The sequence below is a fragment of the Anticarsia gemmatalis genome, chromosome 11, assembly GCF_050436995.1.
Source record: "Anticarsia gemmatalis isolate Benzon Research Colony breed Stoneville strain chromosome 11, ilAntGemm2 primary, whole genome shotgun sequence".
Taxonomy (NCBI): domain Eukaryota; kingdom Metazoa; phylum Arthropoda; class Insecta; order Lepidoptera; family Erebidae; genus Anticarsia; species Anticarsia gemmatalis.
In genome coordinates this window covers 12388704-12413336 of record NC_134755.1, presented here as the reverse complement: position 1 = coordinate 12413336, position 24633 = coordinate 12388704, and the positions used below count along the sequence as shown (strand labels likewise).

Below are 24633 nucleotides of genomic sequence, written 5' to 3'. Positions count from 1 at the left end.
AAAATCACTCGGAACATTCTCTTGAAGACTATTTCCTTTTGATACTAGGTTCCTGCGTACTATAGAAGAAGGCAGAGCCTAAAGAAAGCTATTAGCCATCCTTACAAACTTTTCTTGCCTCATTGGCAGTTATATCTTTTCAAGAAGCACTTATACAATAAGGGACGACGATGACGACGACTTATAAGGCAGTGATTTCATCTCCTGCGTAGTGGTATTATCAGTCCAGAATCTGCCTGAAAGTAAAATGGCAAGGAGTTCCCAAAAGTATAGATTGAAAGACTTGGAGGACTTGCAAAGAAAAAATGAAATACCTAGTAAAAATTGTTTTAAAATTTCAGCCTAGTTATAACTCAAAACCATCCAATATTATTGAAGATTCGTCGGTCGGGTCTGGTACTGGCCCAAATCGTGATTATTGTAATGTCAGTACATTACTAAGCAATGATACTTTCGCGTGATACTACCGTTGTTCTCATAACTGATCATTACTGCTCTCGCTTTTTGATGACGAAAACTTATTTTGTTCGATGCTTCTTTCTTGGGGTATTTACTCAAACAGCCTTCCTAGCTAGAGTCAAAAGTGCTTAAGCTTTCTTATTACTTAATATCTCTATATTATAATTTCTTATTTTATCATTAAGATTTTCTGCCTGTACAAGCGCCCATACGTTTAAATATGCTTCTGCTGCTACCGATGTATCTATCAGTGCCTCGATTCTTTACTACTATCGACTACCGACAACCGGCTAGCTATCGAAATTTTGACATTTAGAATGTACTGCCAAAATGATTCCTACGACACCCGTCAGAGGCGCTGATCAGATTTTCATACAAAATTTCTCGATGACAGTTCGGTTGTCGGTAGTCGATAGTATTAGAGAATCGAGGCACTGATGTATTATCAGAAGTAACTGGCTGCAACTACGATTGTAAAGCTCATCGACTTTTTATTTTAAGTTCTAAACTTCTATACTGTCCATAATCCACACGTACTCTACATCAAATGTATTATATTACAGCATATCATTGTATAAATTAATTTGTGCAAGACAAACGCAACTGCTTTCAAAATGCGCTTCGTGGTGAACACCAGTCGTTTCAAGGTCGGCAAGATTCTCGGCACGAATACTAATAATGCAGTGATTGGTATTATCAAAGAAATATATTGAATTGTTAACATTTATTGATTACTCACTTCCACTTCTGAGTGATAATGCCATACGTTCTGTTTTTTCTTAGATTTTTTCTGCAATTTTTGTTCACGTACATACAGTTAGATTCTAAATTAAAAGAGGAAACTACTTGCTATCGAATTACTAACAAATAATCTACAGGGTTATCAACTATCATCGAATTAAGAATTGTATGATTTCGGGCCCCTATAAACGCAGGTTAGTCTCTAAGACCGCCCAGAGTTAGAGTGGTTATGCCATCAAAAGTTATCTAGCTACAAACACAACAAGACACTATATTGATGCAAAGGGTTTTAAATTCAAGAAAAAGCTGCTCCTGGCTACTAAAAGTCGTACTTTTTCATGGGACTGACTTTATTACAGAATACAGAACAAAGAAACAGAAAAGAGACAGTATTACAAAATTTAAAATGTATAGTAAAGCGTAATCTTTTGCACTTAACACTGACATATTATGTTATTCACCCCAAAGTGCATTCACCGTGAAGCTATAATAAAATCATAACAATATAATCTAGTGCTTACATACACAAGTCTAATTAAATGATGTAATTAATTATAACAATCGTTTTAATGTTGATGTTATTGCTTGTTATATAACTGCAGTTCAATGTTATCGTGAATGTATGGCAACTTCTATTGAGTGATTGTGTAAATAAGTGTATGACGCGATGTGTTAAAACTTAAAGAAGTTTGATAGGATCGTAGCTAGTAGCCTTCTTTTCTAAAAGTTCAATATCTTCTACTACGAGTAAAAATTCCGCTAGTACCCCTAGACCGTGGCCGAGCTCTATGTCAGGTACAATTAGGTATTATATTTGTCAAAGATTAGGTACTTACTTCTTTTTAATATTTGATGTTCCACGTTTATAACCAGTTGTTTCTTAATCAGTAGCGTGATTCTGTACATTCGGTTCTGTCGAGTATCGAAAGTTTGACATTTAGAATGTACTGCCAAAATAATTCCTACGACGCCCGTCAGAGACGGTGGTCAGATTTTCATACAAAACTTCTCGATGACAGGTCGGTTGTCGGTATTCGATAGTAGTAGAGAATCGAGCTACAGAAATGTAGAGCTAAAGACTCAACTAGACTTTGGTATATCTAGTCAGTCAATGGTGACCACTTAGGGTTGGGTTGAGCATGGCCATGGTTCGGAAAGCATGAAATTAGCTACGCCAATTGTCAATTAAACCAGCCGTAACGATCTGCCAGTTGCTGTTCCTCTTTAGATGACTCTATGCTATGGGTGTCTTTGGAATTTTACCGGTGTTTTAAAAGTAAAACGTGTAAGTCTACACTATACAATGCATTTTGCTACAAGATCAGACGTTACTGGAGGCAATCAAATTAAAAGATAGGTTCAGTAAATAAAAAGAAAATATTTAGCCATGTCTACCTAGCAATCAGTTGTAGAATTAAATTACAAAAAGCTTGAGCCTTTCACACGTTTCAACAGTAATTACGAAGTTTTTATCCTAAATTATAACACATTTCCTACCATAGTAGTCAGTAGTCATGTAACCGTTCAACTATAACAAGCACAAAACCTAAGAACAATGTTTTACCTGAACAGTTACATTTGACGAAACGATTACCTCATAGTTAAGTAATTAGTGCGCTGAGCATTAGCTGAGAATTCATGAGATATCAACCAGTTTGTTGCACCGTTTCTTTAGTACAATCAACTATAGTCACATCAACAAACATGCTATGTGCCGGTAGAATTTTAGTACAAAAAACAAGTGATTTGGAGTTTACACGCAGTTCTGGCGGCCTAATGTGACCGGCAATTTAGTAATCCTTGTAAATTTTGTCGTTAATTATAAATTTAATTTCAGAACTTTGAGACTTATAATAGGAAAATAATAAATTTAAGTGAAATACTAAAATAAAGGTGAAACATCGAATTTCAAAAACCGCCAATCTCAGCTTGTTTCTAGATAATCCTATTTAATTATATCGCACTTCAATTTAAATGCACTGAATTTAGTATAGTTACAAAACCGAGGAGCTTCACAGCATTCGTCAAGAATTTCCTTCAAAAACGTTTAATATAATTGCAGCAGCAAGTGGCCTTACAATTATGACAATTTCACCCAGAAACTCGTACAAAAAATGTATTTATCTCAAAAATTTCAAGGGAACTAATTCGCAATAGTGACTAATGCTTTGTTTATCATCTATTTATCACAGTAGTCGTTATTTTATCCACAGTTTTTGATCTCTGACCTGTCACGTCGCTCTACGTGCCGCAATCTGTGACACCTCCTCTTATATTTGCTTTACATCTATTTGTCTGTAGGGAAAGTTGACCTTGCTCTCATAGTCTTGATTTAAATCTGTCGTTTGTTTGTTTGAAGTAATTATACTAATTATAGAATGTAACTTGTAAGACGGTATGTATTGTGCAACATAGTTCAGTAGAAGAATATGTATAATGGAGTATAATTAAGTCTTTTGTGTGAAACTTAGGTAAGTAAATACATTACAGTTTTAATATAAATCAATATTACTTAGTATGTTTTTGGTATACGAAGTGAATAGATTAAGATGCTGAGTTTAAGTAATGAAAGTGTCTTCGAATAAATTACTATCTAATTCCCAAAGCTAAATTAACGAGATTAAATATCAACTTATCTATTCCATAAACATAAAATTACCGCACAATTTCTGAGAAATGAAATCACACAAATATACTGTCAGCATCACCATTCCATTTCAATCATCGCATAACAACTTTTATTATGTATCCTTTCAAATACTGCAACAGAACCGTTTAAAATTATATAACCAGCATTCAGGTAAAGAATTCAGTACTAGGTAACATAAGTCTTCAAATGTAACATCTTTTATACTCACGTTGTAAGTTGTAACCACCTGTTGCCCTATTACATGGCTAAACCAACATGTTAAACATATTTAACATGACCCAGTTAGACCATACACTATTGAATTCTACACAAAACTCGGCAACCATTGTCCGAACGCTTTCTTTTGCTTCCTTCCCTATTATGAAACAAACAATGCTATGGGCCGTGACAACCAAAATGAAGCGTACTATTGCACAACTGCAGTGAAATTCTACGCCTGTTTTTAAATAGTTTTTCAAAATAACACGTATTAGAAAGTATTGGAAAAAAGAAGGAAGATACACTAAAATGAAATAGTATTGTAAGACGAATTGCAGTTCTAAAAGGCAAAAAAGATATAAACATCTATGTGAATAATTGGAAATGTTTCCTCTTCGATTTGGTTGGACGGCATACTGTGCAAATTGTCGCAAAAAAGAAAAATATGTCTATTCTTATGAATTGTGCTGGATAAAGAACTTAATGCCGTTGCAATTATTGTTCTCGATGTGTTTTGTTTATTGTATAATAACACATTGTAAGTAATCTGAGAAAATTTGCATTTCGTAATTTGCATTAAGAATCACTCCACCATCCTAGGTATTGTAATATACGGTGACATCTAATAAAAGGTATCTCAATCTTAATTCCCCTAGCTTTTCGTCCACTGCCGGGATAAGCATATCGGGTCATGACCAGTTTCTCAAATTCTCAATTCACCGGATTCTATACACAATATTTTAAAAATATTTATGAACTATGATCGGTAGGTAGCTTAACAATTGCCGTTGACATATAAAACGTTTATACAGTAACGCGTATAACACATCCTATTTTAAAATAAAAGAAACCAATCTATAACAAAACGTTAACAAGCGATTGTTCGCACAATTAGTTGTTTAATTTCGTACAAATACTTGTTTTATCAGAGTCACACGTTTGTTTAACATCCAGGTCACCTCCTTCCCATCATTGTGTCTCCATCAATATAATATAGCCGGTGTTTTCATAATATACTGTATTAAGACATAATATTTTGTTGTATTGGCTAGTCGCTTCCCGTACGTGCTTGTTATTATGGATTTTGTTCAATAGTTAGTACTGGATAAAGCTTATTTAATAAGGTACAATTCGGGTCCATCAGCTTTTGAAAAAGATGGAATGGTGATACGGCTTCCTAACTTCCTAGAGAGATTGTTTCGCCCCGGATTATCAAACATTTTGGCTGGTAAGCTCGAAAGTCAATTAGGAGAGCCTATGAGAGACTTTTTTGATGTCTGTAACTTTGGGGTGCAGTGTAAGCTTGTGAGGTGTGGGATTGTCCGTCAATTGTTGAATGAACACAACAAGAGTCATTGTTATTATCTAAGACTTTTTATCCTAAAAGGATTGAAGTAGGTACCTACATAATAAAATGTGGTAAGTCCGTACTTACAGCTTTGTAAATGTCTCAGGGTGACGTTTAATCTCGTCTTTATGGATTTAGATGCGGATTATCCTTCCTGAAACTATATCCACAAGTCTCAAGCCCGAACAACTTTTTTCTACATTTAATTCATAAATAAGTTCACTGTCCCTGTTATTATCAACGTAAAATTCCAATAAATGGACTAATACCACTTTCATAGATTTAATAGCTACAAAAAAATCTTGTAACACAGCATTACTGGCAAGGCAAACCTCAGTCACATTTCTAAACGTAGATCTAGGTATCTATTTAGTTCCTAGATTAACTAACTATACAGACTTAGTACTCATTTAGTAGCAAATACTTCACTTCCTAGTACTAGATTGTGGTGAGATAAGCTTCCTGATTGTACCTAGTTATGTAAGGGTATATGAGATATCAAATAGGTTTGTGTACATTTGTATGTACATATCAACGTCTAAAGATTTCTCCAGCCTTCTTTGAAATCAGCGTCGGATTTTAGATCGTTTAAATTCGTAACTTGGAATTGATTAAACATCCAGTTTCTATAATTTTATATTTCAGAGGCTTTTAAAATTTTGGCTCCCAGGTTTCTGAGTACATTTAGCGGTGGTTTATCTATTCAATAGCATTTTCTTGAATTTTAACGCTATTGAATAATTAAACTGCCGCTAAATATACCTCAGAAACCGGGGGTGAGTTCCATACATTGTCGAGCATTTTGTGATATAAAAAGTTGGCGGCCAATAAATAAAGACTAATCATTTTAAGTGATAATAGGGGTTTTAAATAAGAATTCAAAAAGAATGAAACTATTCTAATACAGTTAGAAATGTTAAAAGTAAAATATGCAATGTAATCGTTATCGACTTAGAAATAGTAGTTTTGTATTTAAAGGGCAAGATATCCAAACAAGTTTTACTTGAAAATAAAATGCCACGTTTTTAATAATTTTAAACCAACCTTGAACACCGCTCTCGTGAACAGTTAAATAATTCATATATTCTGTACTTATAAAATCACCGTTGATGTTTATTTATATCATAATGATGAAACTTAGATCGTGAATAGAGAAACGTGATGAAAGTATAAATAAGAATGGTATTATTGCTAATACACGAACTGAGAGGAAATCAAGAAAATATAGCAAAAAGAGCAATATTTAGCTATTTATATGTCTTCCTGCAAACATAAGGAAATAACTTAAAGATCGTTGAATGCTACACGAGTTCACATATTATTGTAGAATCAGTAGCGCAATTCTGTTCAGTCGGTACTATCAAGTCCCCAGAGTTTAACATTTAAAATGTAGTTACTTCAAAAATTGTTTCTATGGCACAGCTAGCGGGGCTGATCAGATTTTCATACAAAATATTTCGGCAGCTAGCCGGTTGTCGGCAGTCGATAGTGGAGAACCGCGGTAGCTACAGATCCTATGTGAAAAGGTAGGCATTGCTGGATAGGACACAAATATTCTTATTAAATAAATCAGGAAGCGTAGCAAAAAGAGTCTTTTACTGAGCAGTGGGTAGAAGTGGGCTATTAAGGTGGTGATGATACAAATATTTTTGTGCTTAACATCATTATTTCAAACAACCTGTATCGTAAATAATTACTTAATTAAACAAGCACTTACTACTAATCAATTACATTTAAAACCCTTCATTGTTTAAATTATCGCTTAATAATTAACAAATTGTTCCTTTGTAACATCGACAACGGCTTAGCAATAATTGAACAATATACATTAAAGAATTACTTAACAATTATGTGCAATTAAATCACGTCCGACATAACGAATGGTAATTACAAAGATACAGCACGTTTTTAAGTTCTGTGTTTCTTTTAAACGTTTTTTAGGATTCCGTGCCTTAAAGGTAAAAATAGAACCCTATTACTAAGCCTCAGTTGTCTGTCTGTTTGTCTGTCTGTCTACAAGCAAGTAACTCATGAACCGTGATAGCAAGAAAGCCAAACTTTTCACAAATGATGTTTTTCCGTTACCGCTAAAACAAAAAATGTAATAAACGTGTTTTTTCGTATTTTTTGATACGGAGCCCGTCGTGCGTGAGTCCGACTCACACTTGACCGGTTTTTTGTTTTTGTCTTTATGTATATTCAGTTTTAAAACGTTGAATAAAGATTAAGTTGAGGTTTAATCTCTAAATATCTAAAAACAAATTAAAAAAGCAGACATAGACTACTCGTTCTTAATTCGTGAATGTTCATGTGTTATTCAAAGTAACGTCTTAATTTAGTCATGCTTAGTAACTTTTATTTTGAAGTGAAGTTACGCTCACAGTTTTACTAATGTATCTCATAATCCAAGCTAACTTATTTACTTATGTTATAAAAAAATATACCTACCTAAATGAGGTATGTATATCCGTCTGTTAGGCTTTGACAGGTGAACCGCTAAACCAATAGAATTGAAGAACCAGGGTGGAAGAGAGACTACGTCTTTGCCTTAAATCAACCCTTAACTGCTTCAGATATAGGATGAAAAAGCCTCCAGAGACGCATGGCTTAGCTAGTCAGAAAAAAACATCAGAAGTGGTTTCCAATATGAGCGATGTTTTGGTCTATGTAGGTCTTTCCCGAGAATAGGTCACTACTGTACTGTACAATATAACCGTACTAGTCACTATAGCTTTTTATCAGTCAGATTATTGGCCACGGCCAATTAAATAACAAGTTAATAACCAATAAACAAAACTAAATGGTCGATTAAGTATATTTAAAAGGCGTGGAGTACGTTTTAAACGTTGTCCAACACGCGAGCGGTGGACAAAAGTGAGGCATTACGGCAGGCTGTGTTGTGTACACGGCTACCACCGTTACGACATACTCTGTAGTTTGTTAGAGATATTGCTAGTTTTTGTTCTTCCTTACATTTATTGCAGAGGTGGTGTGTGTTTTGTTGTTGGTGACCTTATTTTACATCCTAGTCCTTATGTAAATTTATTTATTTAGTCTTAGTAACAGTAGTCTGACCAAATATTAACAGTCAAAAATGTTATAAGATTGCTATGAATTTTACATTGTTTTCCGGAAGCCCTTTTCGTAGTTTAGAAACATAAGAGAGGCTAGTGTGTACTACTTTGAAATGGTGGGATTAATATGAACCTGGTAGTTTAGAATATCGTATCAAGACTAATTTATCCCTACTAGATACTTTGCAATAATAGGAACAACATGAACCTTTAGCATACCATGCAGAGGCGGCACCAGAATCAAGTTAAGTAGTTAGTTGTAGTGTTAGCAAGTTATCAAGTTCTCCAATCTCTGCTTAAGAGCTTGATTTGAGGCTATTTAGGTGTTGTCAATAAAATAACTGAATGTGCAGCCTGTCTTTTCTGAAACATATAGGTACATAAAACCATCCCATTCCCACTCTACTCTACCAGTGCAGTTTCTGTTTCTTGTCATAACATATCGCTGAACACGCTTTTTCCTTAAACAAATATGATGACCAGTAGATCAGTAAAGCTCGGTTACCGAGGCGTGTTGTATTGCGGTTGTCCTGCACCGTTACGCCATTGCCATTATCTTACAGTTATGCTTTAGATGCATGTTGACCCGGAATATTATTTGATTTCCATTCTATTGTATATTTATTGCTCTAGTAGATCCATGGTGCGGGCTACTTCTTACTGTTTTTCTTACATTTAAGATAGTAGACAGTTCAATGTTTGGTACGTAAATATTACCAAGGTTTAGGAGACCAAAAAGCAAAAATGACAAAATTTTATAAAAGTTTATAAAATTTTGTCATTTTTGCTCGTGTTATAACATGATATTTTTCTGTATGGGGTATACAACTTTATTTCTACTATCTTTTATTGTTCTTTAGACATTTAGCATAATAATATGAGATGTTGTTGGTGTATTATACCTCAAACATCCTACTAATATCCTACTACTATAGATGCGTATGTTTGTTACTCTCTCACGCAAATACTACTGAACCAATTACGATGAGTTTTGGTATATAATTACCTGAACACCTAGAATAACACTTACGCTTTTTATCCCAGGGTTCCCGAGGGGTCAGGATTTACACGGGAAGATTTTTACGCAGACGAAGTCGCAGACCTTAGTTAGCCTTGAGAGCCTTTAGTTGCTTAGTATAGGTAACTACAAAATAACTTTAATTTCTCATACGATGAGTTGAAGAATGTGACATTTATATCATTTTAATAGATATTACACCTATTTATATAACTTAACGTTAGTAACTCTACCTATATACAGCTGTTACAATAACTTTTAACGTTCATAAACTATTAATATTTTCTATGACTCATATTTGACGTGTGTAATGTTTTTTATTGCCTATACGATTGGAGGTTGCCGAATCTAATTGATTGTCTTACATGCCATTAATTGAACGTTCTGATTCATTGCCAAAATATTGATTAACTTTTGCAGAATATTAATGGTTTACTGCAATGTAATCAAAATGAAATATAAAACGAAAATGGTTTTAATGTTGAGCTGTTCTTTAAACACTGGTCTCCGTTATACAATCAAGCAACAGGTACTACACATCTACCTAGGCTGTATTAATTAGACGATTTATGAAATCAAATCATGTATTATGTACCTAATAATAAATAATAATAAATTTAACCCATTACTATCCCACTGCTGGGCAAGGGTCTCCTCCCGTTATGAGGGAATAATCATGAAAAATAAATAAATAATAAATCATGTATTAATTTAGGTGAAATGCTGACACTAATGATAGTCAATGGTACTATACTATACCTTGTAAAACAGGGGGAGAAAATGTATGATGTATGAAAATTCTGTCCGAAGTCACAGACCACGGGGACGAACTCTCGAAAAGCTAATTTCCAATTTTACGTTTAACGATCTTATAACATTGTCTATTCAATACGAATACGAACTCTCTGCACAAAGTTCAAGCCTACAGTTGTATAAGACAGGTGCAGTCCAACAGGTTAGTGGTCACTGTATCATCTAGTACGTATTATGTAACGTGTTTACCTCATCTCGTACTTGCCTTGCGTATGTGCAGATATGTGTACACTTACATCTTTAGTACAGCCAAAAGTAGCTGATCATACTCAATCTTTTAAAACCCTATATGCTGAAGTGTGCACATTATTCCATGGAAAAAACATTTGCCATTGACTGAAATGTTTAATTCTAACTCATTCTACCTGATTTTGATCAGTTATTTATTAAAGTTACGTAACACAGAGGTTTTGAAAATATGAAGTTGTTAACGACTTTTGGAGTTGACTGTACTATAGCGCAACTCTGTACTGTCGAGTATCGAGAGTTTGACATTTAAAATGTACTGCCAAAATAGTTCTTACGACGCCCGATAGAGGCGCTATACAGATTTTAGAATAAAATTTCTCGATTGCCAGCCGGTTGTCGGTAGTCAATAGTAGTAGAGAATCGAGCTACCAGTGCGATTAAAACAAGTCATCAACGTGGAGTTAAAGATATAGAAGAGATAGATTGGTAGATCGTGATTCTGATATCTAAGCTTGCAGGTAGGTAGTTGAAACGTTGTGTAATCAATAAGGTATCGTCTAAGGTACTGTCTTTAAATTTTTCACAGCACGTAAGACAAGTGGAGCATTTCACTAGGTATGAAAGAGTGTGAGTTGTTATAATTGGTTGTTATAGAGCCTGTTTAAGATTTTAAAATATATGGATAGTGAATTTGAATGTGATTGAAGTAAAAGGTTTAAGTTAACTCAAATTGACCAGTGTTTGTCTGAGAGTAGAAGTAAAATAATCCACTGGGCTGGTCAAATTTTTGCGTATTTTTGTGCAGTGCTGCCTTTGCAAGCTCTGAATGTAAAAATAGAACGATGACCAAATAAATAAAGTTCCTAAACACAACATAATGTAAAACTCCCAGATCATTAATTTTAATGATTCGTTAACATTGTCTATATTAGTTAAAAGTTATGCATGAGAAAATCTCTACATTTATCATTTAAGAATTAAGACGTCACCTAACGCATACTAGTCCATATCCCACAGCAAGGTCTGTAACTAATTATATTTAATTAAAAGAACAATAAAACACTCAAGATTACCCTTGAAATAGCAAAAACAATGCGTAGCGAATTGTTTAAAAAAGTTTTATACACCGATCACACGGGATACGTCTACAAAATAATACACGAACGCGCTGTGACGTAGTTATTGTGCAATGTATTGTTCTAAAGATCTGGTTCAGTTTTTGTCAGTCGTGCCACTTAAGAAAGACAGTGTTTGAAGCGGTTATGAAGTTTAGCAATTAGTGAATGTTCTAGCGATTGATAAAGAAAGTTGATTGCTACAAATCTATGGGATATTGGTCTGAGGCAATTTTATTGCATGTTGCTGAAACAACGGTTAAAAACTTTGATTGCGTTGATCTATGTTCGTGGGAGGTAATGCTTTTACAAAACCCTTACAAGTAGTCTCAGCTAAACAAGTTCCTTTTTGCGCAGATTTTTTATTATCTTATCTTATTCTTATTGATCTGTGTATCAAAAATGCGTAGATAGGTAGCTTATAACAAGTGTTTTTCGAAACATGAATTTTATTTGGCCCAGCTTAGAACTTCTATGGTTTCTGAAGCACATTTAGCGGTAGTTTATCTATTCATACTGTCATTTTTATATGAGCCTTAACGCTATTGAATAGATAAACTCAGAAACCGGGGTTCAGTGATTTCAAATAAAAGTGTTAAAGTTGAGAATCAGTATAATAGATGATTTAAAAGCTTTCTTGTCGAACAAGAAGATTAACCCCACCAAGCACGACCAATACAGTAATCCATTCACAATCATTTCTTATTGCCTCACTGATCATTGAGTGATCAATATGCCGTTCTACATAGCATTTGATCATTTTCGTAACTGTAGCATTGACATTAGAAATCGATTGCTTTTTATTTGTTTAGTTTAAAAATGGTTATATTCATTCATCTTGAAGATATCTGTTATGTGAGCAAATAAATATTTAATGTACGATATAAATCGTGGTTAGATTGTTTTCGGTTGAATTTTATTTCAAGTATTTGTATAGGTAGCAAACATCGCATAAATATTGACGAAAATCGGAAAATCATCATTTTATTATGAAGAAAGGAATATTTGGTAGAGGCAAAACTATTTTTTTTCTATATCCAATAAACTACCTAAGTTACCATCAGACATATTATTATGACAAATTTGAAAGATATATTTGTTAGAGGCAAAACTATTGTTATTCTAAAACCTGTAAGCTAAGTCACCATCACTCATATTACTATGTCAAATATATCCAGAATTTGTAGATATTTGTGAACCAATAAAGAAAAGAACTCCAGACCCCGAAAGTTCGACTCGGAACAACAGGTATTGAATACTAACATTTTAATAGAGATTGTAATTAGATTAACAAAACTATTCGAATCAGTTGAATAACCGTTTCTATCAAAATTTCAGTTAGTTTTTTATAAATTTATAATAACAGCTATTTTCGGTTTTGAAACTGAATTCGTTACGTAACGATTGCGAAACATTTATATAAGGTCAATGCAGCTGCACCGACGTTTCCTTCATTGTATTATTGCACCTGTTCATAATGCTCAGTCTTATTGTTAAAGACCGACATTCTTTTATTTTTCATACAGAAGATTGCTGAGCGTAAGACGTGACGGCAATTATTTTCTGTGACTTTCCGGGAAGTTGCTTGTTGTTGGCTGGTTATAATTGTTTGAAGGACTTTTAGATATGATTGGGGATGCAATTATGACAGGCAAGTATAAAAATCCGGGATGAATTAAGATAGTCTTCCACTGACAACAAAAGTCTATTGTCTACAAAGTCTAATGTCTGCTTCACATAAATGAGAAAATAATGGCTAAACAGCGATAGGTAGCATTATTCACTCGACAATTCTTTCGTTTTATAACTCTAAGAAGGACTATCCGTGGTGGAAGAATTTCCGAAATAGCAACGGCCGTTTCTTTGGCGAACGCTTACAAAGAAACAAATATTTCTGACCCTCACTTATTATTAACCGTTTCGAATAGACAATTCTCGAAATCAAACAATTTCGCCACAATCAATTAGTAAGACAAAAGGCGACAAAATCAATTCAATGAATAACATTGACCTATAGATATTCATAATTAGATTAATAAGTTAATTAATAGAGACATTAAATTTATTACGAAATGTTTTGTCATGACACACTTAGGTAAGTGGCGTGAACTTATTACGAGTAATTCTTTTGTGGTATTATTAACCCATTCACTGGAGTAGATTTATCATGGTATGGTGCCAAAGTTTCAATTTTGATGCCAGAAAACTCTACTATCTACTACATGACATATAGGTAACATACATAGTATCACGTCTTTTTCCCATAGGGTTAGGCAGAGACCTTATAACGGCTAATTGGCTGAATTAATATACCTAGATGAGTTTGCACACAGATAGTTTGTACCCTTGCGACCACAGCTACTGTAACCTGCGCCGAAACGTCCAGCAATCTAAGGTTAAATGCTAAAACACCGCTAGCAATCATATCGCTAACTGGCATGTATCAAATGAAATCTCGCTTTCAGATCATAGATATATATGCTTTAACTATGGGACGACTCGAGTAGACACAACTACGATCAGAAGGAATCCCAAACACACGGACTGGGTTAACTATAGCAAAGATCTAAAGATCTTGCTAGGTGACCCGAAGTGCAAGCTCAATTCTACCCTGGATATAGAACTTGAAGCAGACCGGTTATCGAAAACGATCACACAGGCCTGGACGGATAACTGCCCGGCAAAAGAAATTAAACCCAAAAAAGTCCCTTGGTGGAACAAGGAACTAGAGGCTCTTAAACGTGAAACCAGAATCGCCTTTAATAGAGCTAAGGCCCGAAAGGACTACAGTGACTATTCAAAAAAGCTAACTGAATATCACAAAGCTGTAAGGAAAAGCAAGCGCAAATCCTGGACCGATCATTGCGGCCTAATTAGCTCGCTTCCAGAAAGCATGAGACTGACCAAAGCACTATCGCTGGCCAAAGAGAGCCCGCTCACCAGTATAAAAAACAAAAACGGGAAACTCACAGAATCTGGGGAAGAAACGCTACGCATTATGGCTACCGAACATTTCCCAGGTTCAACTATCATCAACATAATGACAGATGAAGATTTAACGCATAGCGAAGTAAATCTCATCAAGACGTCAAGGGCTGAATGGAACACAGCCAGGAAAATAGTAGATGGGAACCTTCTGAAATGGGCAATTGACAGCTTTAAGCCCTACAAATCACCAGGACCGGATGGTATATACCCCATACTCCTACAAAAGGGCAGCAATGTGTTAATACCACACTTGGTGCGTATATACAGAGCATGCCTAGCCTATGGCCATATACCAAAACTATGGTCAAAAGTGAAAGTAGTATACCTGCCTAAACCAGGAAAAACAAACTACGAAGATGTTAGGTCATATCGACCCATCAGCCTTACATCGTTTCTACTTAAAACGATCGAAAAGCTGATTGACAAACATATAAGAGACGGACCTTTAAGAAACAATCCACTCCATGTTAGGCAATGTGCTTATCAACAAGGGAAATCGACCGAAACAGCTCTTCATCTAGTGATAGAACGAGCAGAGGCAGCACTGGAAAGCAAAGAAATATGCGTGGCCACCTTTATAGATATAGAAGGGGCCTTCGACAGAACCACCTTCGAAGCTATCCAAGATGCTGCTATAAAACATGGCGTGAACCCAACCATCTGCAGATGGATCGGGAAAATGCTGCAAAACCGAGTTATCAGTTCCACGTTAGCTGGCGATACCATCCACGTCAAAACAACCAGAGGCTGCCCACAGGGAGGGGTGCTGTCACCTCTGCTGTGGAGCCTAGTGGTCGATTCGCTAATGAAAGAACTGAACACAGGGCCATTCTACACGGTAGGTTACGCAGATGACCTAGTCATTATGGTAAACGGAAAAATTCCGACGATCGTCTCGCAGTTGTCACAAGAAGCGATCAAAATTGCAGAAAGATGGAGCAGAGAAAACCACCTATCCATCAACCCTAGTAAAACCACCGCGATGTACTTTACTAGGAAAAGAGACCTCAAAAACTTCAAAAGCCTAAAGATGGCCGGAGAAGAACTACAATGGTCGACACAGGTCAAATACTTAGGACTTATACTGGACAAAGATCTGACCTGGAAAAAACACCAGGAGCATGTAACGAATAAATCCTTGAGGATTTTTGGCATGCTCAGGAGGGCCTATGGCAAAACATGGGGACTCCAACCGAAGGTACTATACTGGATCTACACAATGATGATCCTACCCATCATCAAGTATGGAAGTGTAGTATGGTGGCCAAGAACCAATAAAGAGACATGCAAGAAAGCGCTCAGCACAATCCAAAGGGTTGCCTGCATGTCTATAACAGGTGCCTTCAAAACAACACCAACGGCAGCAATGGAAACCTTACTTGGAATCACTCCGTTGCACCTTACAGTCCAAAGAGAGGCAATCAATGCGTTGAAAAGACTCAAAGATGCAAACCTCGGGACAAGGAAGATGATGACATGCAACCATACAAACATGGGCATAAAACCTCATCTAAAAGAGATGCTAGATATGAACTCTGACAAAATACAGACAATACTAGTCACTCACAGAAACTTTAAGATGACGATTCCGACGAGAGAAGAATGGAGTCAAGGTCTCTACACACAAACAAAATCGAGACAGATATGGTACACCGATGGCTCCAAAATGCAGAACGGCACAGGAGCAGGCGTCCACTCGGAGGACTGCAGCATAAGTACTAGCCTAGGCAGATATGCTTCAGTCTTCCAAGCAGAAGTACACGCAATCATCGAATGCACCCAAGAGATTATAAAACGAGATACAAAAAATCGCGACATTTATATACTCAGCGACAGTCAAGCAGCTATTAAAGCTCTCTGCTGTTTTAAGGTCAATTCGGGACTTGTACTGAATTGCATAAAGAACCTGAACAAGGTAGGCCGAACCAACAAAGTTAGGCTAGTTTGGGTACCAGGCCACGCTGGCATAGATGGGAATGAGAAAGCTGATGAACTTGCACGGAAAGGATCAGAATCACTCCCAATAGGTCCAGAACCAATAATTGGACTGCCTGATGCGACAGTCAAACTGGCCATAACCAACTTCACCAGGGACCAGCATCTGAAAGAATGGAAAGCCATATCTGGACTAACCCATTCGAAAATGTTCATAAACAACGTCAACAACAGCTGGAGTAATAACCTAAAAAACCTCAGCAAAGACAGCATCAAGAAAATACTAGGTGCTTTCACAGGTCACTACGGCACGAACTACATGCTAAATAAGATAGGAGCCGTAGATGACCCTAATTGCAGGCACTGCAATGAAGAAGCAGAAACTATGAAACACATACTGTGCGAGTGTGATGCTTTAGGAAGAAAAATAATGGATCTTCTAGGATGCGGCTACCCGAAACCAGAAGACTACAGGCTGCTTCCGGTGGGGTGCATAGCAAAACTGATAAGTTTTGCCCTGCCCCCCAACGTCTAAAAGTAGCAAGGAGGGGGTGACGCAAAGGATCAGGAATGGTCGAAGTGTCAGCCAGGCATTAACTGGCACCCCCACCCCCAAAGATAAGATAAGGTTAAATGCTTGTTCGTATTAATTCCCGTATAACATTACATAATTAACATGCAATGAGTAATTTTGGAAGTTAAGGTTTATAACCTAGATTACCATATGAGTAGGATGGTTTACTAAATTCTGGATTTTTCCACGTAATTTAGTTGCTGGTAGATTGCATTTAATTGATCGTGATGAAACTGCAACCGACTTGGCACATATAGCTCCTTACTACGTATATCTGCCTGTAGTCAAAGAAGTAAATTATCCAATAAACTCCGCTAGGTTAATGAGAGGTCAGGCATCATGACCGTTCTAGTAGAACAGCACCGTTAAATCGTTCTCATTAAGTAATTGATGTACTCGTATCAGGTAACATGTACCTACCGTGTAATAGGGACTTAGTATCGATAGTTCGAGATGTTTTTAGTACCTTGAACTGAAAGTAAATAGGGCAAGATTATTGTTGGCTTAGAATGCCACTTGCTGCTATCCCTACAAACATCTTTTGCGAGACTCCCATTTAGAAATTTTGCAAATCCCGTCTGCTCTGCATCTGATCATTTTAAGGAGCAACATTTACCTTTACCATGTGTGAGTGGCGCGGTCGGTAGTTATGTTTGCAACTGCTGCGCAAGAATTCTCGGGTTCAAATCCTGGATCGGGCTGAAACTGTCCAGAAATATTTATTTGTGTTATTATTTAATCAATGACATACTTAATCTCAAAAAATATCAAAAGATTAGGTACTTGAATTCTTTAATAGGTCAAATACTTAATATCGGCGCGGCGAAAGCAAACTGGCTTCAACATGTCCTTAATGAAAACCTGTCTAGTTCTTAGTCATAATATATGCACATTACGAACAGTAAACTATGGTGCATTGACATCAATACAATAGATATGTTTTACATATTCTAACTATCATATATTACTTGTATATAGCTAATGGCGTGGGCAAAACACTGCCCTTATTTTTCTTTAAATTCTTCCTGTTCTGTGGAATTTCATGCCTCGATGAAGGAATAATACAATCGTACATTATACTAGGTAGGTATATATTGTTCCTTTTATTTAAGGAACTAGAGAACTCTTCTGAAAATAAACTTTTACTGTTTATATTTTTGTCATAGTCTCATATAAGGGTTGGTGTATTCCATACACCTCTGCCTTAGCCGTTGACTGTAATAGGCGTGATATTATAGTGAAGTATTAAAATTATAAAACGAAATTTTGCAAATTCAGAATAAACATAACTTTAGAAAAGAGTTTGTTCTCTAGGTCCTTATACAAATCTGCTCTACTGCAGAAAATATGATAAGTATACCAACTTTTAAATAGAAAAATACCTGTGCTAAAACGTTCTAAGAATTGATACTAACGATAACTGTTCCCAAATGAATCACAGTGAAAGTCTAAACACAAAGAGCTCTATATTTTCTCGACCATTCGTATGCAACAGACAATTTGCAAGAGTACCCGCTCCCTAGCCACTTCGTTAGTGGCTTGAGGTCCGGCGTACAAGGTCACAGCTACTACCTGCATTAATTGGAACAAGGACAGAAGGAAAAAACCCTCATTAGTGTATTTATTGGACCTATTGATGAAGATATGAATGGCTAGCTTGTATATGAAGAAGTATTAGGAAAGTCTTGTTTTATTTCTTAGTAGGTAAATGTAATCCAAGGGAGAGGCCTTTGCTTAGCAGTGAGACACAGTACAGGCTAAATAGAAAAAATGTCCTATAACTAAAGTTTCGCTATATGCCAGCTAAAACGTGGATAGGATTGTTGATAAGGAACTGGAAACATTTCCGAGGTTAACTTGTTACGGTTTAAAAGATATAAGAAACCCCTGGGATGGAGAGAAAGACTATGTGTTTGGTAATGGTACAAAATCTTATGTATAGTAGTAGTGTATAGTACATTTTAATATCTGTAGCCCAGCGGCAATCGGCTAGTTGTCGATGAATTTGATGTATGAAAATCTGATCAGCACCTTTAGCTGGCGTCGCAGGAACTATTTTGGAAGTACATTTTAAATGAAAACTTTCTATACTCGAGAATACCGACTGTAGAGAATCGCAGAATTGATGATATTCATGTTGGTGAAAACAATACTTTTAAGTGCAATTCATGTTTTTTATTTAGGCACCTATTTACATACCTACTAAAATATCTCCTTTTATGGGGGTCGGTAGGTACAATAGAAAAAAGAATATTAATATTAAGTAGGTATGGGTAATGGATGACGTAAATTGTGGTTATAATTGAAATTTTCATAAAGGAAGGTAAATCAAGGCAAGAAATAGATTTCAATGGTTTTAAATTATTTTGATAAATATTTATTTCCCTTACCACAAAAGGAAAATAAAAATATAATTTTAACAATGTAACTTACCATACTGCATACTTTGTTCAATAAGTGATTCATTTTAAAATTATCAAATTGACGTAATTAAGTTACTGACATTAAAATTTAAAATGTAGTTCATTTATCGTTAGTCGGTGCTGAAGATGACACGTATAGGAAGTAAATCAGTGGCTATATAATTAGTGATAGTATATTATATTGAAAATTTTAATACAGGGTAAGTGCTTTATATTTAAAATATGAGATAAAGGTCCGATAGCGGTGTTGTAATTTTTTTTCGCCTAATTTCCCTTAGGATCACGCTTAAGCCAAATCTGTTAAAAATCTAATAAAAAATGGGTGTTTTTTTTTGTAAGTAGGCAGTGTTCGGTGCTTTTCTTTAAGTTGGTAAATAAAATATTGACGTACTTGCTTAGGTACTGATCAGAGAGTAAAGAACAATGGCAAAATCTCATACATCATAATCACTAATTTTAAAATGTTGCGTCTTCAAATAAAACAAATGTTATAATATGCAGCATTAATTCCCGACTCTAAATATATAAATATGTTCATTAGGCGCGCCGGAGATCCTGAGTAATTTGAGTTTATATTAAAATGTTATAATTGACCGTTAGCTGTCAATAACACCCTTGTATTACTATCGTCATCGTAGTGAAGTTGACTGCCTTAACCTTTCGAGCAGGTATAGCCCCAAAACCAATATGTACCCAGAGATTTCCGTATGGTAACCTCTGGGTCTTATGTGTACATTTCCAATTCTTTGCGTTAATAAAAAGCCGATAGCTGCTGTTAAACAATTTGTAGCCAACTTCACTCCGGCATATTTTAATTGAGTCATTGTTCCTACAACTAGACTGTTATATTATAAAACAAACTATTTTATGGGGTATTTAAGTTATCAGATAGTATAAATCAGCTTGGTTGTAACAACAAAGGTAAATAAAAAATGAAAAGGTTATACATTATTTATTTCTTTCATACACATATTCAGTGTCATTTTAAAATTCAGCTGGTACATTATCTTGATGCCTGGGCTATCCTAAGTACCAGACTAAAGTCAGCACAGCAGCCTATTGTATGTCTATCCACCGGACAACCTATTTTCGTGAGATATGTTATTGGATAAACCCAGCTAGTCAGCAATGTGGCAACTCTTGTATTTTGTTCTAAAGCAGGGTATCAGCGGAAGCTATTGTATGTTACAATTCACGCACAAAATTCGAGTCAGTCTGACTCGACTTCCCATACTTGAAGAAGTATTAAACTAGTTCACAAAATCCAAAAAGCAAGGGAAACGTCTATGATGAATCAGTAGAAGTCATGTAGATGCAATCCAAATCGAAATCCGTTAGAGATGCAGGGTTGACAAATAGAGCAGAAATCCTCAGTAAGTCAGAGTTGTTTGAAAATAGGTACGAAAAAGCAATAGTAATCGCAAAACACAACAACACGTCAATGCCGAAAATCACCAAACGTCAACGACAAACAATCAAATCGAACCGAAGTAGACAATATATAGTTGCCATACTTTAAAAAGATAATACTACTAAAATATCTCTGTTGACTGTAAATATATCTTTTGTATGGGCAAAATAAATGAGAAGTTTTTAGTTTATTAGTCACTGTTTTTAATAACTTGTCATAACAATATATTACACGTTGAAGACTATTTAGTTATTTAAACAATTAAATAGACAAAGACAACATAAATCTACTCAATAAACAACAAAGTACCGAATGGCAACATTTTTTTATCTAAAGGAAATGGAGAATTAGATAGTCAATTTATTACTTTTTGTTTAATCTATTAAATGTCGCCATCAGAAGTAAAAATGATATTCCTGAAATTCATACGATAATTAATAAAGTACATTGGTAATATTGAGATTCGAAGACGCTCAAAAAATATAAGTGATTTTTTTGCCATTGTTCTTTTTGCTATAGATAGACTAATGTTGTTTGTTCATTATCAATGTGAAATCTTTTAACTATTGAGTTCAATCACTTATTTTGCATAGGGTGTCATTTTTTATGTGTATTTCTTTGATCTTATTATGTTCACACACATTTGTTATGAATTTAAATCATTCGTGAGATGATTTAAAAATGTTGTGATATTCTTGTGAACTTTTTCATGTATTTTAAATGTAGCATTAAAATGCTTTATTTTTAAGAATTCTCGAAGAATTTCTTTATGAAATGTTCTAAAAAAGTCATATTTTTACTCCCGTTGAATTAATGTAAATTATTTTATTGAACAATCTCTCTTTTAACAAGACGCATGGCTATTAATTTTTTCACCTGCGGTATATCAGACACGATGTCATAAATAAAACCTATTAAGGAACCTCTTTTTAGTTTCATCAACTAAAGAATATCATAAAGACTCAACCTTAAAGCACACTTAAAGTGTCAGCTTTTCATACAATTTGAATATCAGATATAAACATAATACTTAGAGAACCGTGGGAAGCTTGCTGCGTTGACAATAACATTACCTTGAGTAACATCTACCACAATGACTTGAAACATGCAGAGTTGCGCTTTGATGACTGTGTGAAGACTCCGGTTACTGACTACTGTTTATTATAGAAATAATGTTATTTTATAAGCTTTATTGTTTTATCGATTTAACAGTATAATTTCTCGACTTGATAATTACATGGAAAAGTGATCCTGTATTATTTGTACCACTTGTAATTTCATCAAAAAAGAGACTGGTAAAACGGTTAGGTATTAAAACAGGCGAAGGCTACCGATACTATTGTCTGCTAGAACAGGCTTCAGTTTTGCACAACCTTATGTCTTTAGCTTCTGCCACAGTGAAGAACTTCCAGTATTCCTCTGATTTGATGGCTTAATTTTTTTGTTTAACCAATTTTTCGTTAACAAAGGTGTTGATATGCGTAACTTACTTACTTACTTACTCCGTTGGCTTAGCGACCAAAAATGTGACTAATGCGTAACTTAAGTGTACCTAATTTTAGATAGATAGTTTGAGCGATTCACGTTTTCAATTCAAATTATATCTTTGTAATTAGTCTACTCATAGACATAACATTAATATAAATGTTTTGTTATTATTGTTACAGATAACTAAAGATGGAGACGAGATGGAACTACGTCATCGTGTGGGTGGCTCTCTGCTTTACATTAGGTAATACACGCTTCCATTGTAAGCTTACAACTGTTTTTATTACTAAAGCAAACATTAATATAAATACGACGAACACAGTATGCAACTATCTTAAAATGCTTATATAAGCTCGAAATTAGGGTGCATCTACACGATAGGTTCTGGTACCAATTTAAGGGCTGGCTGTCCTTGGCTCAGACTTTTGTTAAGTCCTATGGTAGAAATTGAATGTATTCCTTTTCAATTATTAACGTATTTCGTGCAATTTACACAAAACATTAAACACATTATACTCTTAAACTTTCCTCATAAATCATCACTCTATTGATTGGTGATAGTGGCATAAAAATCCATCAAATAGTACCTATTTGATGAAAGAGTAGAACGGTAAACTTAACAATTTCCTATAGTAATAACTGAATTATTTCTAATACTAAAACAATAACATCTTTATTTGAACCGGAACCGATTACATTAGCGCGAACAACATACTACTGAAAGTACTATAGATTTTAACACCTCAGTACCTATGAGTTTCTTCTGTACGCATCGGACCATTGTTGTGTAATTTGGGTTTATAGGCCGAACGATTTTTGACTTTTACCTTTTGATTTCACAGAAAAATGTGAATGGGTTACTTGTTTGCGCTGTTACTGTAGTGGTTAAGGTATTTTTGATGTGTTAATATTTGTTACGAAAGCGCTTTTTGTACTTTATGGAGAGAAAGAAGCCTGCATGATGTTTGATTTTTGCGGCTCTATTCACAACTGATTTTATAAGCTTTTTTTACAAACTTTTTATCTTTTGTTTCGGTTTATTATACAATATACTTTATGAAATACTTGATAAGATGATAAGGTACCTGATAAAGACCTACTTATTCATTTTTACAAGATTCCAATTTCTATCTGGCGTTAAAAGTTACCTACAACTCATCAGCCAGAACCAGAACAGGCTCTCCGAATTAGAGAACATGTTTAAATTAAATAACAAAAAACTACTTTAAGTGAGATGTAGTGAAAATATTTAAAAAATCCCATTTAAAAGCTAAAGCCATGCTTTAACGGTAAACAATAACGTATCGACCATCGTGATGCCATTTAACATACCCAATCAAAATGTTTGTTTCCAGGGTCCACAAACATGCTGCCAGTCTTCACCCAGGACATGAACAATCTGGCGCTATCGGAGAGCACACCAGTTGGCACGATAGTCTACAGGCTACAGGGAGTCGACCCTGAAGGTTTACCGGTCAGTATAGACATACAATATACAACCTTTTATAAAAACTCTCTCTCCCTCTTTCTCTCTCTCTCTCTCTCTCTTCCATGCTATGCATCCCATATAGTAGTGGGTTCAGCCTTCCTGATCTTTCTTCTCCGCTACGCTCTGTCCTGGACATCGTCTTCGAAACCTCACTCTCACTCATATCTTTTTATACTTTAAAAGGTCAAATTGCTGGAACTTGAATTGTTCAATGGTGGTGCTAAAATCTTTTATCCTTTGTTACTGAGTTTTTCTGTTAAGAATTTCTCAAAGATTGCCCAGAGTTAAGAAGTTGAGGTCGTATACCCTATAGAGGCTCTCAGTGCCTCGGAGAGCACGTAAAGCCTCTATCGTGCGTCTGATCTCTCACTGGTCGTGTCGGTTATCCCACCGAGCTATGACAGTAAGGAAATAGAGAGTGTACCCATGTATTGTGTACACACTTGGAAATTAGTCTGGAAAGGAGGACATAATTATAAACTAAAGTGCTAAAAATTGTGCATAAAGTAATAATTTGATTCAATTTCAGGTAAAATACGGTTTAGTAGGTACAGATAAATTCTCAGTGAACCCCGAGACCGGTGACGTCACACTCGAACGACCTCTAGACAGAGAGGTAAGTAATTAAATCATTGTTCTTAATTATAACGTGTGTAGTAATCCGTTTGTTGATGAGTTTCACAGTATAAAACTGATGGTTTTATTGTTATTGTAGTGTGC

General features: G+C 35.2%; 2 protein-coding genes across 3 annotated transcripts in view; both read left to right on the top strand.

The window, feature by feature from the left end:
• Cad87A (cadherin 87A) overlaps window positions 1-24633 on the top strand; it is a 56172-nt gene that overhangs the window by 8611 nt on the left and 22928 nt on the right. For both annotated transcript variants that reach the window (XM_076119802.1, XM_076119801.1), the window contains exons 2-4: window positions 22604-22668; window positions 23780-23898; window positions 24443-24529. In XM_076119802.1, the coding sequence (XP_075975917.1) occupies window positions 22614-22668; window positions 23780-23898; window positions 24443-24529 (261 nt within the window). In that variant the 5' untranslated portion in view covers window positions 22604-22613. The remainder of the gene's footprint in view (window positions 1-22603; window positions 22669-23779; window positions 23899-24442; window positions 24530-24633) is intronic.
• On the top strand, window positions 13688-17471 carry LOC142976822 (uncharacterized). The gene is made up of 3 exons (XM_076120392.1): window positions 13688-13700; window positions 14071-14846; window positions 17421-17471. The coding sequence occupies exons 1-3, from the start codon at window positions 13688-13690 to the stop codon at window positions 17469-17471; spliced, it is 840 nt and encodes a 279-aa protein (XP_075976507.1).